The sequence below is a fragment of the Sapajus apella genome, unplaced genomic scaffold, assembly GCF_009761245.1.
Source record: "Sapajus apella isolate SASKATOON/1434 unplaced genomic scaffold, GSC_monkey_1.0 scaffold1, whole genome shotgun sequence".
NCBI lineage: Eukaryota > Metazoa > Chordata > Mammalia > Primates > Cebidae > Sapajus > Sapajus apella.
In genome coordinates, this window is record NW_022436941.1 from 64,453,527 (window position 1) to 64,471,620 (window position 18,094).

Genomic DNA, 18,094 nt, shown 5'->3' on the forward strand with positions numbered 1-18,094 from the left:
GAGACCAGTCTGGCTAACGTAGTGAAACCGTATTTCTACTAAAAGCGCAAAAACGAGCATGGTGGCACACACCTGTAATCCCAGCTGTTTGTGAGGCTGGGGCAGGAGAATCACTTCAACCCAGGAGGTGGAGGGTGCAGTGAGCTGAGATCATGCCACTGCACTCCAGCCTTGGTGGCAGAGTGAGACTCCATTTCAAAAAAAAAAAAAGACTGTGGAACAGTTGAAATGTTATCTACCTGGAGCTCTTTCCCCATCTGGATGGGTAGAAGTTAAGGTAAAGAGAGCTACAGAAAAACTGCAAACCAAGTTTATGTGTCACATTCATAAACACCCTCTGCAGCCTTTTTTATGCCATGTTTTATACCTCTTTCCTCTACCACCCTGCCCTCAGGTGAATCACTGTGAGAGCAGAACTATACAGCAGGAAGCAAAGAATGCCGCCTTCTGGTACATTATCAGAGCTTCTACAGAATGTTCAGGTACCTGTTCAATCTGAACTACACTCAACTTTTCTGTGAGGCCTGGCTGTGTAACTAACTGCTGAAGTAGTTTCTTATTTGCTTTCTGACAGAAATATCTTTATAATCCCCATAACTGAGGTAATCAGAATATAACAATAGGATTAAAGCAAGCCTTCTGGACGACACGTGCTAAAAAGTGTATGCTATTTCAGTTTCTTATATTGTCTGGCACTCACCACCCAGATTTAGATGGCAGAGTAAATATTTTTAAAATTATTATTTTATTTGTATGTAGAGATAGATGGTAGTAAGCAATACACTTCCAAAGACAAACACCTTCTAGAAAACAGGGAAACAGCAGAAAATGTCTTGAACTTTAGAGATATCTTTAGACAACTTTAGAGGAAGATATATCAATTGCCTGCCATAGTTCCAATGCACTATTGACAATTTCCCATGGCATAATGTGAGGTCAGAAATGCCTGAAAGCCCAGCCCACAGGCCAGCCCACAGGGATTTATACATGAGAAGAAAAGTTAAACTATTTCAATTGCTTGAGAATACGAAAATACATGAAGAGGCACTATACAAGTAAATATGTTAAAAGCAATAGATATGAAAAATTCACATACTCATAGTGACTTTGGACATTATAATAAATGAAAAGAACATTAGTAGGCCAGGTATGGTGGCTCAAGCCTGTGATCCCTGCACTTTGGGAGGCTGAGGCAGGTGGATCATAAGTTCAGGAATTCGAGACCAGCCTTGCTAACATTGTGAAAATTCGCCTCTATGAAAAATACAAAAAATTCGCCAGGCATGGTGGCAGGCGCCTGTATTCTTAGCTACCCAGAAGGCTGAGGCAGGAGAGCTGCTTGAACCTGGGAGGTGGGGTTTGCAGTGAGACGAGACTGCACCACTGCACTCCAGCCTGGGCAACAGAATGAGACTCTGTCTCAAAAACAAAAACAAAAACAAAAAACAAACAAACAAAAAAAAACAAGAAGAACAGTAGTGGAAAATGAAAACATTTACTTTAATCCCAATGTAAAAATTTTAAAACATATCATGCAAGTAATTATTATGGGAGGCCCTCAGGGGATGCTTTGACATAATTATTTAATGATTTTCCCTCATTCTCTTATGAAAGTAAGGAATTAATAAACTAAGATTTTACGCAAAGTGACTGACATCAGGCTTTACGCACTACATCCTCAAACAATAAAGTTATACTAAATAAGGGAAACCTTTGCTCTATGCCTCTGTGTCCAGAAATAATGATTATTTTAATGTTCCTAATAAAAGAAAAGAGAGACCTATCCCTTAGGCCTTTAAATAAGGTAATAAAGTTGTGATTTGATGCCCATATTAAACTTGCTCCAAATTATGTGAGTCACAAAGTGAGAGAGTTAAGATTAATGTCATTTTGGATCTACCATTTTTGCTTCAGGGAAAGTTACAAACAGCTTTCCCTAACACTGCCTGGCCCCTCTGAAGCAATGAGTTGTGCACATGAAATGTTCTTGTGGGTTGTGAGCAAACTCTTCTGTGCCACTTTTTCATCCAGGTGAACTTTCTTCAGGGGTCCAAGACATCTTAGACAATGTGAAATAATCATACCTTTGACAAAATGTTGTAAGCAGTATGTGTAATATCTGCATGTTTCTTGGTATTGCTTTTAGATAGGTAATAAAGGGATTATTTAAGAAAAAAAAACAAAAAACCCTGGAATCTTGAGACTATAAAGTCTAAGGCAAAGAAGGGAGTGGAAAGTCATTAATTTTGGCAGAACTGAAAACAGTCATAATTGCTATAATAGATTATAGAAAATTAGGACAATGAAGAAAAATAGAATCGTCCTATGTTTTGATATGTTTGAGGCTAGTCTTTTCTAACAACAACAAAAGGCCACCTTAAACAGATAACTTTCTCAGCTTCAATGCCATCTAAACATTTTTTAGGAAAATAACTGCTATAAAATTATTTTGTTCAGGGACTCTGCAGACTCTTAAGCTTAGAGATTTAACAATCACATTTTGTTTATATGTGATATTCTACATGTTTAACTCAGAAAACCCACTGGTATTTTTTAAATTTCTGATTTTACATTTTTATAAAGGTATATCTATTCCTTCTACCTATGCAGGCTAATAAATTAACTGGGTTAACTCAAAGAGTTATGCTTTTTTTTTTTTTTTTTCACTGCTTCTTGGATTGATAGTCTTAATAAGTTGCTTACCATTTTCTACAGAGTTTCCCATTTTGATGAAATACCTTCTTTTATCCTCAGGCCAATTTTGTCTTTCTTGTAAGTGCTTTGTTATATTCAAGTAGGCTTCATCAAGACTCATGGCCATAAAATTGGGATCATAATCAGCAAGTATTTCCTTAACCTTCAAATGAAACAAAAAAAAGTTTAAATTTTACTGTGATAGCAAATTTCTTCTGTCATATGTAGCTGATAAGAAATGTTAATATTCTTAGTTTGCAACTACAGTAACAATCCTGCAATCCTCATGGATTTAAGGCATAAATAATCCACTACCAGGGAATATTTGTCAAAATTTCCTTTTGTATTAAAATAGACCATGAAGGCAGAAGATCATGAAATAGCTTCATTTGATACCACCTCTATGTAGCCACCTCAATCTAGTTATAGCAGGCAATTCAAATAAATCTCAGACAACATTATCTGCTAGGCACATACAAAACAATGGTTAACGTTTTAGGTAGCTAGTCAGAAGCTGAAGTGGGAATGACAGAATTGTATTCCCTCCTACCTTTTGTCATTTTTTTGTTTTTGGTTCATTTTAAAAAGGAATAATCTCATGTAAAGGTACTATATTGCTTTAGAAATAGTTCAACTAATTATAACATGCACATAAAACTCCACTTACTACATACATTAATTAATGCATGAATTCACTTACTACATACGTTAATTAATGCATGAATCCATACAGAAAAATGTTTTTCCATTTCCTATTACTTATTAGGATCTTGAGTGGGAAAAATGACCAATCTGCAGTGTACTTCCACGACTACCTTAAAGGATGGGGAACAGTCTGGAGTTACATCTTAGGATAAAAGAAATACATATAAATATTAGAATTATAGATGCTACAATTCAGAAATGCTTTTTATATAAGATAGTGTTATTACATAAAACTATGACTTTTTTTTCTAATCACTGAAGTATTAGCTATAATTGGAGGCAATGGTTCTCAAAATAATATGCATATTTTCCAGCTTGGTGACAGAGTGAGAGCCTGCCTCAAAAAAAATGTCTATTAGAAAACATATTTGCTGAATTACGTTATGCTTCCATTTAGCTTTTAAAACTGTCTACTGTATCACAAGAAAACTGTTCCTTGTTTTATAAAAAGAAAGCTTTTTAGCTTAATATAATTATGAACATCTGAGTCAAAAGGTATTTTAGAAAATGGTGATACGAACTTGGCCAAGTTTTACTCAGAGTGCCTTAATTAGCTTTGTTCTTGTTATAATGTGCTCAAACAGAATCTTTCCAATGAAAATGAAACTCTGGGAAGTCTGTAACTGGCAGCCAACTAAGATTCTGAATGAGAAGTACTCCCTAGAGACACTTTTGAGTATTTATTAACTTCCTTTACATAGGATATTGCTTTAAGAATTAGAACAGTCACATTCCAGTAAAAATCAAGCACTTAAAGCTCCAATATTTTAGATAGAACAAAAATGTCTAGCTGGTCACGGTGGCTTATGCCTGTAATCCCAGCACTTTGGGAGGCCCAGGCTGGTTAATTTTTTGAGACCAGGAGTTCAAGACTAGCCTGAGCAACAGAGGAAAACCCTATCTCTGCCAAAATATTTTAAAATTAGGAGGGTGTGGTGATGCATGCCTGTCATTCTAGCTACTCAGGAGGCTGAGGCCAGAGGATTGCTTTAGCTCCAGAGTTTAAGGTTACAGTGAGGTATGATCGAGCCACAGCACTCCAGCCTGGGCTACAGAGTGAGACCCTGTCTCAAAAAAAGAAAGGAGGAGTTTTTTCTGAAAAAAATTTTTTTTTTTGAGATGGAGTCTCACTCTGCTGCCCAGACTGGGGTTCAGTGGTGCAATCTCAGCTCACTGCAATCTCCACCTCCCGATTCTCCTGCCTCAGCCTCCCAACTAGCTAGAATGACACCTCCGGCTAATTTTTTTTTTTTTTTTTTTTTGTATTTTTAGTAGAGACAGGGTTTCACCGTGTTAGCCAGGATGGCCTTGGCCTCCCAAAGTGCTGGGATTACAGGTGTGAGCCACCTAGCCCAGTCTTCTTAAACTTTCTAACCAAGTCATGAATATTAATGTAAACATAAGTCAGTGATAAATTTGTTCCACAGCTCATTTACACGTAAGAACTCGTTTGTTATCTGCAAATAAATTGGCTAGATCCTGCTCAAATGTGAAGAGTTCTCTGACTTACATAAGTAACCAGACTAAAAGTACTTTGGTTCTCACTGGCATACTGCCAGAAGTTTTACTGAGTTAAAGTACAACTTTAAAAAACACTCCTTCTTACTAAATTTTTGTAGGATTTTTAAAACTTCTTAAAAGGCTATATTTATGATTAGCATTTTATCTCGTTTTAATTAGGAATACAATAAAAAAGATAAACAGGAACCAAACATGAGTGTGCTCCCTTCTCGTCCATCACCCTTTCAGAGGTAAGCACAAAGCACTTGCTGTCACAGACCACCTTGGAAAGAAAAAAACACCTGTTTTTAAACTTGGGATAGTGTCACTTCTATGGAAAATGAGGTGGAATACAAGTAAGAGGGGTGAATTTAAAGACCTCTGGCATAACTAAAGAGTAGTAAGTGTTAGGCCACAGTTTTTTAAGTGTTTCTATTCAGAAAGTAGTCTTTAACACATTTTACTACAGCAGTCTAAAAGTATTTGATGTAGCAATCTAAAATCTTAATTCAAAAATTAAATTCCAGTACTGCATGAAAGGCCAATTGTCATAAAAAATTTTAAAAGTGGCAGTTTTTCACATATGACAGTTTGGCAATTTTAGTAAATAATCAGATCTACTTCAAAGATCATTCCTGAAGCAATGGATTACTCCCTTTTCAATTATCAGTCTCTTAGACAGTAAATGATAGTGGGGCAAATAGACTAATCAAAATACATGAATTTTGTCACTGTTTAACAACATTAATAAAGAATTACTCAGAAAATATGTTGAAGTTAAATGATGAGCAAATTCTGTAGGTTATAAATAAAATGTGGTTATAGAAAAAATGTATATTAAGAAAAAATAGCTAAATTTAATTTTATATTGTCATTAAGGCAGTTCAACGTTTGAGGAAATGGGAAGAGTTTTCTAAGCAAATGAAAACTGCATGGAAAGGTAAAGAATTGGGAAATAGAATGATGTATTCTGGATACTATATGCAGCTCAGCATTCAATATACAAGCTGAAAAAGTGGTAGGACGCTCGACTGAAAGGATAAGCTAAGACCAAATCCTGATGTGCTAAGGCACTTGAACTTGACTCTCCAGGTGACAGAAAATCAGTGAAAGGCTAAAGTAGGGATGAGACATTAGCTTACCTCTTTACTCACAGCTCGGTATTTGTCAAAGTTTGGGGGCACTATTATAAGTTGTGGGCAGAGTCTCTTAGCAATAAATCCTGGCATAGCTGCACGAACACCAAACCTCCTTGCACAGTAATTTGAAGTAGTCTGAAAGAGAATTGACCACATGGAAAAAAAATATACAAACCTAAATGAGCATATTGATCAATGCTTTCATAAGAAACACATTAATATGTGCATTTTCAATTCAAGGACATTTCATTTATAGGCCACTGTTTTAACCCAAGTTTCGACTTATTCTGTCATGGTATTTTGATACCATGACCCTCTCCCATTACTATCCCTATATTTATAATGTGATACCAGGTATATGCAAGACTGTGCTAATAAAAAGATTTTCTTATATTTCCAGTAACTAAACTTCGTTGGTTTTAAGGCATACTTGCAATAGAATAAATATCAAAGTTTGGATGATAGTGAGTTACATTACATGAAAGTAATAGTATAGTAAATAGCAAAGAATAGTCATAAAATAATAGTGTAGTACAAATGTATAGATGTTACATTATACAAAGTAATAGTACAGCATAATAGTATACTTTTGGAATTTGCTGTATTTGGGATTTTGGAAATTTTTCATCTAGAACGAAAATAAAAGGTCTACTATGTGGTCAGCCGAATTGTCTCCAAAATGAAGTGGTTAAAGCTTAAAGTAAGTTTAGAAATTAAAGTTTTTTTCCTTAAGGCTTAATTATCTTGTCTGCTGAAAACATTCTGACTAGGAGATGGAACTACAAAAGTATGAGAGTAAAAAGGAGAATATTATTTATTAAATCCTGTTGATGGTGACATCTGACAAAAGTCTATGTGAATGTGGTAGACCACAATACTATTTATAAAATGAATTCTATCACAAATTGAATCCTTATTTGGAATCTCAAGTGAAATTTCAAAAAATGCAAAACAGAATCAAATGAAGGAATTATTTCAGAATAATATCAATTTTCCAATAATGATTTTCAAATGGCAATTAAAACATCTTGATAGTACTCAAAACTATACTAATCCTTGGTCAGTGTTCTGGAACAGAAAATGCAGATAGTGCTGGAAACAAAACCAATGCTTAAGTAAATAAGTTTAATAGAATTGATATAAAAGCTAGATCTACAGGAGAGGAGAAACAAACTTTTAAATAAGAGTTTCTCTAACTTTTAGATTTGTGGTATATTGTAGATCATAGCCATAGTGCTTTATAGTTACTCTTTTCAAAGCGGGTTCTAGTTCCTTATGCCACATGACTTGTCCTGTGACTTGGTTAGAGGAAAATAATGTGAGGATAGTGACACTGAGTTCTGAAACCTAAGGCTTTTGCTTTTTGTAATCCAGCAACTACTGTAAATATTTTGGGGTAGATTACTAAATGATGAGGCAACAATGGAGAAAGTTCTAAGGCTGGAATCCATTCCAATCTCCTCAGTCCTAGTGCCAGACCTGTGAATGATGCTATCTTGAATTTTTTAGCCTCAGTTAAATTGAGGCTAGCCAACTCCAGATAGAATAGAGTTGGGCCATCACCATTGCACTCTGCTCAAATTACAGAATCATGAGCAAATAAATTTTGACTGTCCACTAAATACTGGGGGAGTGTGTTATGCAGCAATAGATAACTGCTATAGGGTCTCAGTTGCAACTCTCAGTGCCAAGTTAGAACATTTCAAAAATTTATCAAATTCACCAAAAAGAATTTTACCTGTAGGAATAATGTTTAACAGGACAAAAAATTATGCTCACTAGAAGGGAAACCTATTTGTTCAACATATAAAAGGGGTAATCTTTGTTTAAATATAACAAATAGTAATTTTGAAACAATAACTGATTTTTAGGAGGACAGAAATTGTAGGAAAGAAAATATTTTGTAGATTTCAAAAGCAGTTGGTTTAGCTTTAACATGGCTACAGCAGGTTTGAATGTATATATATACATACATAAGCATACATAAATTTACAGTGTTATATTTTAATAAAATTAAATATATTTTTTCAAATATTTATTGATGATTTATAGGAAAGGGGAGTTTCCTTTCAAAAAACAGTGTTTTGGAATCAGAGTTATCAGTTGCCTGCATATTCATAGAGGCAGACATAAAAAACAGATTATAGTTTTATAATAAAATCGTAACTCAGTAAGAATTAGTTTTATAGCTATCTAAGGCATGGGAAGGAGTTAGGAACAGGGAAAAAGTCTTCTTGTTTATCTAATACTTTTCAAATACCAAAACCCATCTATTCCAGTTGCTACTTTTAATTCCCAACTCATTTTCAGCCACAGATAGCTATCCTGGTCATTTTTACCTTCTAAGGTTAGAGTGGTAAAAAGGAAGAGCAATACAATAATCAGAAAAGCAAAGGTTCCAAGTCATGGGAAAAACAATTTAATTGCATTCTAAATGTACTATATTAATGAAATATGTTATTCCAGAAATGGGGTTGGTAAACCTTTTCTTTTCTGTGAAAGTCCAAATAGTAATCATTTCAGGCTTTGCAGATCATTGAATTATTGAACTCTGCTCTTTTAGTGCAACAACAGTAATAAATAAATGGGTGTGACTTTCTTCCAATAAAAAGCTGGATTTCGCCTGCAGACCACTTTGAAAATCTTTATTAATACTTTAGAATAACATTTTTTTTTCTTCTTCAACCCTCTTTCACTAGAATGGTTACTTAAGGAAAAATTTAATTTGCCTTGTAAATTATTAGATTTGTAACTTTGGGCAAGTTATTAAACATCTCTCTGAGTTTGTTTTTTTTTCTCAAATGGAAATAAAAACGAGTACCTTAAAGCAGCAGTTCCTAACCTTTTTGGCACCAAAGAATAAGGTTTCGTGGAAGACAATTTTTCCACAAACTGGTGGGAAAGATGGTTTTGAGAAGATTCAAGCATGTTACATTTATTGTGCACTTTATTTCTATTATAATTACACTGAAATATATAATGAAATAATTATCCAACTCACGATAATGTAGAATCAATGGGAGCCCTGAGCTTGTTTTCCTGCAACTAGACGATCCCATCTGGGAGTAATGGCAGACAGTGACAGATCATCAGGCATTAGATTCTCATAAGGAGTAGGCAACCTGGATCTTCCCATGGGCAGTTCACAATAGGGTTTGCGCTCCTATGAGAATCTAATGCTGTCACTGATCTGACAGGAAGTGGAGCTCAGGCAGTAATGCAAGTGATGGGAAGTGGTTGTAAATACAGATGAAGCTTCTTTCACGTGCCTGACGCTCACCTCCTGTGTGAGGCCCAGTTCCTAACTGGCCACAGACCAATACCAGTCTGTGAACCGGGGGCTGGACCCTTGCCTTAAAGTATGTTAAAAGGATTCAGTAATTGAGTCATATATAAGGCACCCAGAAAAATACTCAGCAAACTGGTAGACCTCAATAAAGAATTCCCCTTTCATGAACTAGTAAACTTATGAATACATTACAGAATTTCCTTTTTGTTTTTGATCTTACCAGCATACTCATTGATCCTACAGCAATGGGTTTATCCCTCAATTCTGGATTGTCCCTCATTTCTACAGCTGCATAGAAAGCATCCATGTCAATGTGCACTATGGTATTGTTCAAATTTCGGCTCTCTTCTAATTCCATTGCAAATCGGTCAACCTTAATTTTTTAAAAGAGTTAACACATATTTAGACAACATAATATTGAAACACCATTAATCATAAAATTAATCTTAATTTAGTAAGTATTCATCTATCAGTCTCTGTCCACCTACCCATTCATCCATCCATTCATGCATCCACCCACCTACTTACTTAGAGGGTGTACATTTTGTTGTTCAAGAGCGTTTATGGGTTTATATTTTATTACTGTTTATGAGTGTTTATATATATATTTTTTACTTTTTTAAAATTAAAATTGGTAATTGCTTTTATTTTCGTAGAGACAGCCTGTCCTCAAATATCATTCCCTATCAAGCCTTTCATCTCTCCAAACCCTCAGGCACATGACAGGAACTTAATATTTAATGAATGACTGAATGAGCTAATCCAACTGTTTTTATCAAATGATTCTACTGCTTTATAAATTTGGAGTTCAACTCATTGTAATTAAAAGCTTCAATGTAGGTAAGATTGCCATTTGATTCATATTGTTTATGTCTTAAAAGAGCAACAAAGGAAATATACAATAAAAGACTATACTTCTTTGGCATATGATGTTTATGTTGAACAGTAAGGAACAACTGAAAATACTGAAGCATAATGTAAACATTCCCTCTGTAGAACTGCTTTTATAATGTTGAAATTTGATGTTAATCTATACAAGTAAAATTTAAAACCCAAACTGTAATTTATTCTTCATCAACTTTTATACGTCAAATATAATAGTGAATAATTTTAACCTTTAAAGAATTTTAGTTTCTTCAGAGAAAAAGAGTTAGATTTACAATAAGAAAGAAATGAAAGGGGACAGAAATAAACAAAGGAAGCAAGTAAGAAAAGTGAATACGTAGCTGACACGTTCATTTCTAACTTCCATTTTTGTGGCCAGCCTCCACTATCAAGGCAAGAAAGGCTAAATACTGACTTTTCCAGCTTACCCTGCAGCCAGAGGTGGCTGTGTAATAGCTGTGATCTATGCAACATATAAGGAAGTTACCAAGATCATTAAAGTAAAATCATAAGAGAAGAAATCTATTAAATAAGCTGGAAAACATAGAGAACATAGAACAGCGCCTGGTACATGGTACAAGTTCAATAAATGCATCTATTATTAAAAGAATCAATGGATAGCTGCATAATAAGACATCAAAAACAGAGAAAAACAGCCAGCAATGAGCAAGTGGGGTGATCTATGGAATGAAAATAACTTCTGTCATGTGGAGTTCCCTCTAGCAAATTTTCTCAAAAGTGGAGAGCTATAGAAGTATATGTGGCTTTTTCCCTCATGCTGGACTCCAACTTTGCCTCTACTATGCAGAATTTTTTTTATGTCCTTCCTTCTTAGTGTTATTGTGACACTAGCTGCCCACTAGTCGCAGGTTAAAACTGTAACTCCTTTTTTTAGAGGCAATTACCCTGACTCATGTCTCCAGGAAGTACAGGGAAATCTGTAGAAGGCCTCCCCTTGTTTAGGATATAGCTCAGTGAATGACCTGGGTTGCTCTATGCCTTCCTCAGGCTGTTCCTCTGTCTGGAGTGCCCTTCTGAGCTCTCTCACAAGCTTTCAAGGATCAGCTGAAATATCTCTTGGTACCTAGTAGAATCTCTGTCCTCTGTGCCACGGAATTTAATGTTCCTTTTTTTCCTGCTCTTGCATGGCACTTATTGTATTAGATACTAAATTGTGAGTTCCTTCAGAAGAAAAACCTTATTTGACTTCAAATTATTTTCTCAGAAGAGAAATAGGGAGGGGAGACTAGAAGGAAGAAAAGAATAAAATGTATAGCAGTATATTAAAGGTAGTTTAAAAAGAGGGAGCAGTAATAGAAAAATCTTGAAGAAATCTAACTTCTTACAGCAAAATCCTATACCTAATACATGGAACTTTTAAATACTGCTACAATTTAACATGCTAATTAAAATCTACTTATTTTAGTACCTCAATTCTAAACCAGAGAATAGCATCACGACCAGATATAAACAAATTATGGAGACTAATAAAAACAAATGTAAGCTAAAAGCTACTCTACCTTAATCCAGAAAATATACCTAAGATATAAGAGTCAAGTGAGAATAAGGAAGTGGCATCTAAGATGCCTTGATATGGAATCATCTAGAAAAAAAAAGATAATAGACAAATGGGAAAAAATTCTCCTCAGACTAATATGTTAATGTTATTATAATATCTTCAACAAGCTATTCTCCTTTTTTGTGCTTAAAGCAAGCATAGCTGCCAAAAGGAAACCTCCCCACTGTATGACTCATACATTCCATTTTCCTTTACTATCTCTCATTAGTCACCCTTCTCTGAACTCTTCTCTTTCTACATCAACTAGATACTTGTCACTATTGCTTTTAAAAGTTTCTTCAACTGAAATCCCCATTTATATTGTCCTCTCTTCATTCCATTTTCTAATGACTTTCAAGTTCTGATCTGAGTCAACATGCACATTGTTCCTCTTGCTACTGTTCAAAACTGGTATGTGCCACACTGGTTAAGAATAAGGGCTTTGTTGATTCCCGGGGAAGATGGCCGAACAGTAACTGCTCCTGTCTGCAGCTCCCAGCGAGATCAACACAGAAAGTGGGTGATTTCTGCACTTCCAACAAAGGTAACCAGTTCATCTCAATGGTACTGGTTAGACAGTGGGTGCAGCCCACAGTGGGCGAGGAGAAGCACAGTGGAGTGTCTCCTCACATGGGAAGCCCAACGAGTCAGGAACTCCTTTCCCTAGCCAAGGGAAGCCATGAGGGACTGTGCCATGAGGAGGGATGGTGCTATCCGGCCCAGATACTAACTTTTACCACTATCATCGCAATCCGCAGACCAGGAGATTCCCTCAGGTGCCAATACCACCAGGGCCCTGAGTTTCAAGCACAAAACGGGGCAGCCATTTGGGCAGACACCAAGCTAGCTGCAGAGTTTTGTTTTTTTTTTTTTGTGCCCCAGTGGCACCTGGAATGCCAGCGAGATAGAACCATTCACTCTACTGGAAAGGGGGCTGAAGCCAGGGAGCCAAGTGGTCTAGTTCAGCAGAACCCACCCCCAGGAGCCCAGAAAGTTAACACCCACTGGCTTGAAATTCTCGCTGCCAGCACAGCAGTCTGAAGTCGACCTGGGATGCTCAAGCTTGGCACGGGGAGGGGCGCCCACCATTACTGAGGCTTGAGCAGTAGGTTTTTCCCTTCACAGTGTAAACAAAGCTGCAGGCAAGGTTGAACTGGGCAGAACCCACCACAGCTCCTCAAAGCCCCTGTGGCCAAACTGCCTCTCTAGTTTCCTCCTCTCTGGTTGGGGCATCTCTGAAAGAAAGGCAGCAGCTGCAACCAGGGGCTTATGGATAAAACTCCCATCTCCCTGGGACAGAGCACCTGGGGGAAGGGGTGGCTGTGGGTGCAGCTTCAGCAGACTTAAACGTTCCTGCCTGCTGGCTCTGAAGAGAACAGTGGATCTCCCAGCACAGCACTTGAGTGCTGTCCGTAAGGGACGGACTACTTCCTCAAGTGGGTCCCTGACCCCATGCCTCCTGACTGCAAGGGTCGACAGACACCTCATACAGGAGAGCTGTGGCTGTCATCCGGCGGCTGCCTTTCTGGAAGGAAGCTTCCAGAGGAAGGAACAGTCAGCAATCTTTGCTGTTCTGCAGCCTCTGCTGGTGATATCCAGGCAAACAGGATCTGGAGTGGACCTCCATCAAATTCCAGCAGACCTTCAGAAGAGGGGCCTGTTAGAAGAAAAACTAACAAGCAGAAAGCAATAGCATCAACATAAACAAAAAGGATGACCATCTGAAGGTCACCAACATCAAAGACCAAAGGTAGAAAAATGCACAAAGTTGAAGAAAAAACAGTGCAAAAAGGCTGAAAATTCCAAAAACCAGAATGCCTCTTCTCCTTCAAAGGTTCACAACTCCTTACCAGCAAGGAAAAAAACTGGACGGAGAATGAGTTTGAGGAACTGACAGAAGTAGGCTTCAGAGGGTGGGTAATAACAAACTCCTCCAAGCTAAAGGAGCATGTTCTAACCCAATGCAAGGAAGCTAAGAATCTTGATAAAAGGTTACAGGAACTGCTAATTAGAATAACCAGTTTAGTTAAGAACATAAATGACCTGATAGAGCTGAAAAACACAGCACAAGAACTTTGTGAAGCATACACAAGTATCAATAGCTGAATCGATCAAGCAGAAGAAAGAATATCAGATATTAAAGTTCAACTTAATGAAAAGAAGTGTGATGACAAGATGAGAGAAAAAATAGTGAAAAGGAATGAACAAAGCTACCAAAAATATGGGACTATAAGAAAAGATCAAACCTACAATTGATATACCTGAAAGTGACAGGGAGAATGGAACCAAACTGGAAAACACACTTCAGGATATTATCTAGGAGAGCTTCTCCAACCTAGCAAGACAGGACAACATTCAAATTCAGGAAATATAAAGAAAAACACAAAGATATTCCTAGAGAAGAGCAACCCCAAGACATATAATCATCAGATTCACCAAGGATGAAATGAAGGAAAAGTTAAGGGCAGCCAGAGAGAAACATTGAGTTACCCACAAAGGGAAGCCCATCAAAATAACATCAGATCTCTCTGCAGAAACCCTACAAGCCAGAAAAGAGTGGTGGCCAACATTCAATATTCCTAAAGAAAAGAATTTTCAACCCAGAATTTCATATCCAGCCAAACTAAGCTTCCTAAGCAAAGGAGAAACAAAATCCTTTACAAACAAGCAAATGCTGAGGGATTCTGTCACTACCAGGCCTGCCTTACAAGAGCTCCTGAAGGAAGCACTAAATATGGAAAGGAAAAATCAGTACCAACCACTGCAAAAAACATGCCAAATTGTAAATATCATCAACACTATGAAGACACTGCATAAATTAATGGGCAAAATAACCTGCTAGCTTCACGACAGGATCAAATTCACACATAACAATACTAACCTTAAAGGTAAATGAGCTAAATGCCCCAATTAAAAGACACAACCTGGCAAACTGGATAAAGAGTTAAGATCCATTGGTGTGCTGTATTCAGGAGACTCATCTCATGTGTAAAGACACACAGGCTCAAAATAAAGGGATGGAGGAAGATTTGTCAAGCAAAGGGAAAGAAAAACAGAGGTTGCAATCCTAGTCTTGATAAAACAGACTTCAAACCAACAAAGATCAAAAAAGACAAAGGGCATTATATAACGGTAAAGGGATCAATGCAACAAGAAGAGCTAACTATCCTAAATATATATGCACCCAATACAGGACCAACCAGATTCACAAAGCAAGTTCTTAGAGACCTACAGAGACTTAGACTCTCACACAATAACAGTGGGAGACTTTAACACCCCACTGTCAATATTAGAGACAGTAAATTAACAAGGATATTCAGGATTTGAACTCAGCTGTGGACCAAGCGGACTTAATAGACATCTACAGAACTCTCCACCCCAAATTAACAGAATATACATGTTCTCAGCACCACACAGCACTTGTTCTAAAACTCAATACATAATTGGAAATTGATTGCCTCAGCAAATGCAAAAGAAAGAAAATCCTAACAGTCTCTTACACCACAGTGCAATCAAATTGGAACTCAGGATTAAGAAACTCACTCAAAACTGCACAAATACCTGGAAACTGAACAACTTGCTCCTGAATGACTCCTGGATAAATAACAAAATCAAGGCAGAAATAAAGTTATTTGAAACCAATGAGAACAAAGACACGATGTACCAGAATCTCTGGGACACAGCTAAAGCAGTGTTAAGGGGGAAATTTATAGCACTAAATGTCCACAGGAGATAGTGGGAAAGATCTAAAATAGACATCGTAACATCACAATTAAAAGAACTAAAGCAGCAAGGGCAAACAAATTCAAAAGCTAGCAGAAGACAAGAAATAAATAAGATCAGAGCAGAACTGAAGGAGACAGAGACACACAAAAAAACCCTTCAAAAAAATCAATGAATTCAGGAGCTGGTTTTTTAAAAAAGATTAACAAAATAGACTGCTAGACAGACTAATAAAGAAGAAAAGAGAGAAGAATCAAATAGATGCAATAAAAATGATAAAAGAGATACCACCTCTGATCCCACAGAAATACAAAATACCATCAGAGAATAATTTAAACACCTCTATGCAAATAAACTAGAAAATCTAGAAGAAATGGATAAATTCCTGGACACACACATTCTCCCAAGACTAAACCAGGAAGAAGTCAAATCACTGAATAGACCAATAACAAGTTCTGAAATTGAGGCAGTAATTAATAGTCTACCAATCAAAAAAGCCCAGGACCAGAAAGATTCACAGCCGAATTCTACCAGAGGTACAAAGAGGAACTGGTACCATTCCTTCTAAAACTATTCCAAACAATAGAAAAAGAGGGACTTCTCCCTTACTCATTTCATAAGGCCAGCATCATCCTGATATCAAAACCTGTCAGAGACATAACAAAAAAAGAAAATCTCAGGCCAAGGAACATCGATGCGAAAATCCTCAATAAAGTACTGGCAAACCAAATCCAGCAGCATATTAAAAAGCTTATCCACCATGATCAAGGTGACATCATCCCTGGGATGCAAGGCTGGTTCAACATATGCAAATCAATAAATGTAACCCATCACATAAACAGAACCAATGACAAAAACCACATGATTATCTCAATAGATACAGAAAAGGCCTTCAATAAAATTCAACAACCCTTCATGCTACAAACACTCAATAAACTAGGTCTTGATGAAACATACCTCAAAATAATAAGAGCTATTTATGACAGACCCACAGCCAGTATCATACTGAATGGGCAAAAGCTGGAAGCATTCCCTTTGAAAACTGGCACAAGACAAGGATGCTCTCTCTTACCACTCCTATTCAATGTAGTATTGGAAGTTCTGGCCAGGGCAATCAGGCAAGAGAAAGAAATAAAGCGTATTCAAATGGGAAGAGAGGAAGTCAAATGATCTCTGTTTGCAGATAACATGACTGCAAATTTAGAAAACCCCATCATCTCAGCTCCAAAACTCCTTAAGGTGTTAAGCAACTTCAGCAAAGTTTCACAATACAAAATCAATGTGCAAAAATCACAAGCTTTCCTATACACCAATAAGACAAACAAAGAGCCAAATCATGAGTGAAATCCCATTCACAATTGCTACAAAGAGAATAAAATGCCTAGGAATACAACGTACAAGGGAAGTAAAGGATCTCTTCAAGGAAAACTACAAAGGGGACTACTGATTATGGAAATAAGAGAGGACACAAACAAATAGAACAACATTCCATGTCTATTCATAGGAAGAATCAATATCATGAAAACGGCCACACTGCCCAAAATAATTTACAGATTCAATGCTATTCCCATCAAGCTACCACTGACTTTCTTCACAGAACTAGAAAAACCTACTTTAAACTTCATATGGAACCAAAAAAGAGCCTGTATAGCCAAGACAATCCTAAGCAAAAAGAACAAGGCTGGTGGCATCACACTACCTCATTTCAAACTACACTACAGGGCTACAGTCACCAAAACAGCAAGGTACTGGTACCAAAACAGATACATAGACCAATGAAACAGAACAGAGCCCTCAGATCCACAACCACACATCTACAACCACGTGATCTTTGACAAACCTGACAAAAACAAGCAATGGGGAAAGGGTTCCCTATTTAATAAATGCTGTTGGGAAAACTGGCTAGCCATATGCAGAAAACTGAAACTGTACCCCTGCCTTATACCTTATACAAAAACAAACAACAAATGTTTGAAAAAAAAACACATCATCACTGGTCATTAGAGAAATGCAAATCAAAACCACAATGAAAGACCATGGTTCTCATGCCAGTTAAAATGGTGATCATTAAAAAGTGAGGAAACAACAGATGCTAGAGAGTATGTGGAGAAATAGGAATGCCTCTACACTGTTGGTGGTAAATTAGTTCAACCATTGTGGAAGACGGTGTGATGATTCCTCAAGGATCTAGAATCGGAAATACCATTTGATCCTACAATCCCATTACTGGGTATATATCTCAAGGATTATAAATCATTCTACTATAAAAACACAGGCACTATTTTATTGTTTATTGCAGCACTATTCACAATATCAAAGACTTGGAACCAACCCAAATGCCCATTAATGATAGACTGGATAAAGAAAAAGTGGCACATACATACCATGGAATAATATGCGGCCATAAAAAAGAATGAGTTCATGTCCTTTGCAGGGACACAGATGAAGCTTGAAACCATCATTTTCAGCAAACTAACACAGGAACAGAAAACCCAACACTGCATGTTCTCACTCGTAAGTGGGAGGTGAAAATGAGAACATATGGGCACAGAAGGGGAACATCACACAGTGGGGCCTGTTACGGCCTGGGGAGCAAGAGGA

At 36.9% G+C, this 18,094-nt stretch overlaps 1 protein-coding gene across 6 annotated transcripts in view; it reads right to left on the reverse strand.

Moving 5' to 3' along the window:
• The window catches only part of POLK (DNA polymerase kappa), a 66,224-nt gene that overhangs the window by 20,841 nt on the left and 27,289 nt on the right, over positions 1-18,094 (reverse strand). For 5 of the 6 annotated variants that reach the window (XM_032278092.1, XM_032278064.1, XM_032278083.1 and 2 more), the window contains 3 exons: positions 9,548-9,700; positions 6,042-6,173; positions 2,704-2,857 (listed from right to left, as the gene is read on the reverse strand). In XM_032278092.1, the coding sequence (XP_032133983.1) occupies positions 2,704-2,857; positions 6,042-6,173; positions 9,548-9,700 (439 nt within the window). Of the gene's footprint in view, positions 1-2,703; positions 2,858-6,041; positions 6,174-9,547; positions 9,701-16,102; positions 16,123-18,094 lie in introns of those variants that run through there. The other variant, XM_032278112.1, reaches the window with a different exon arrangement.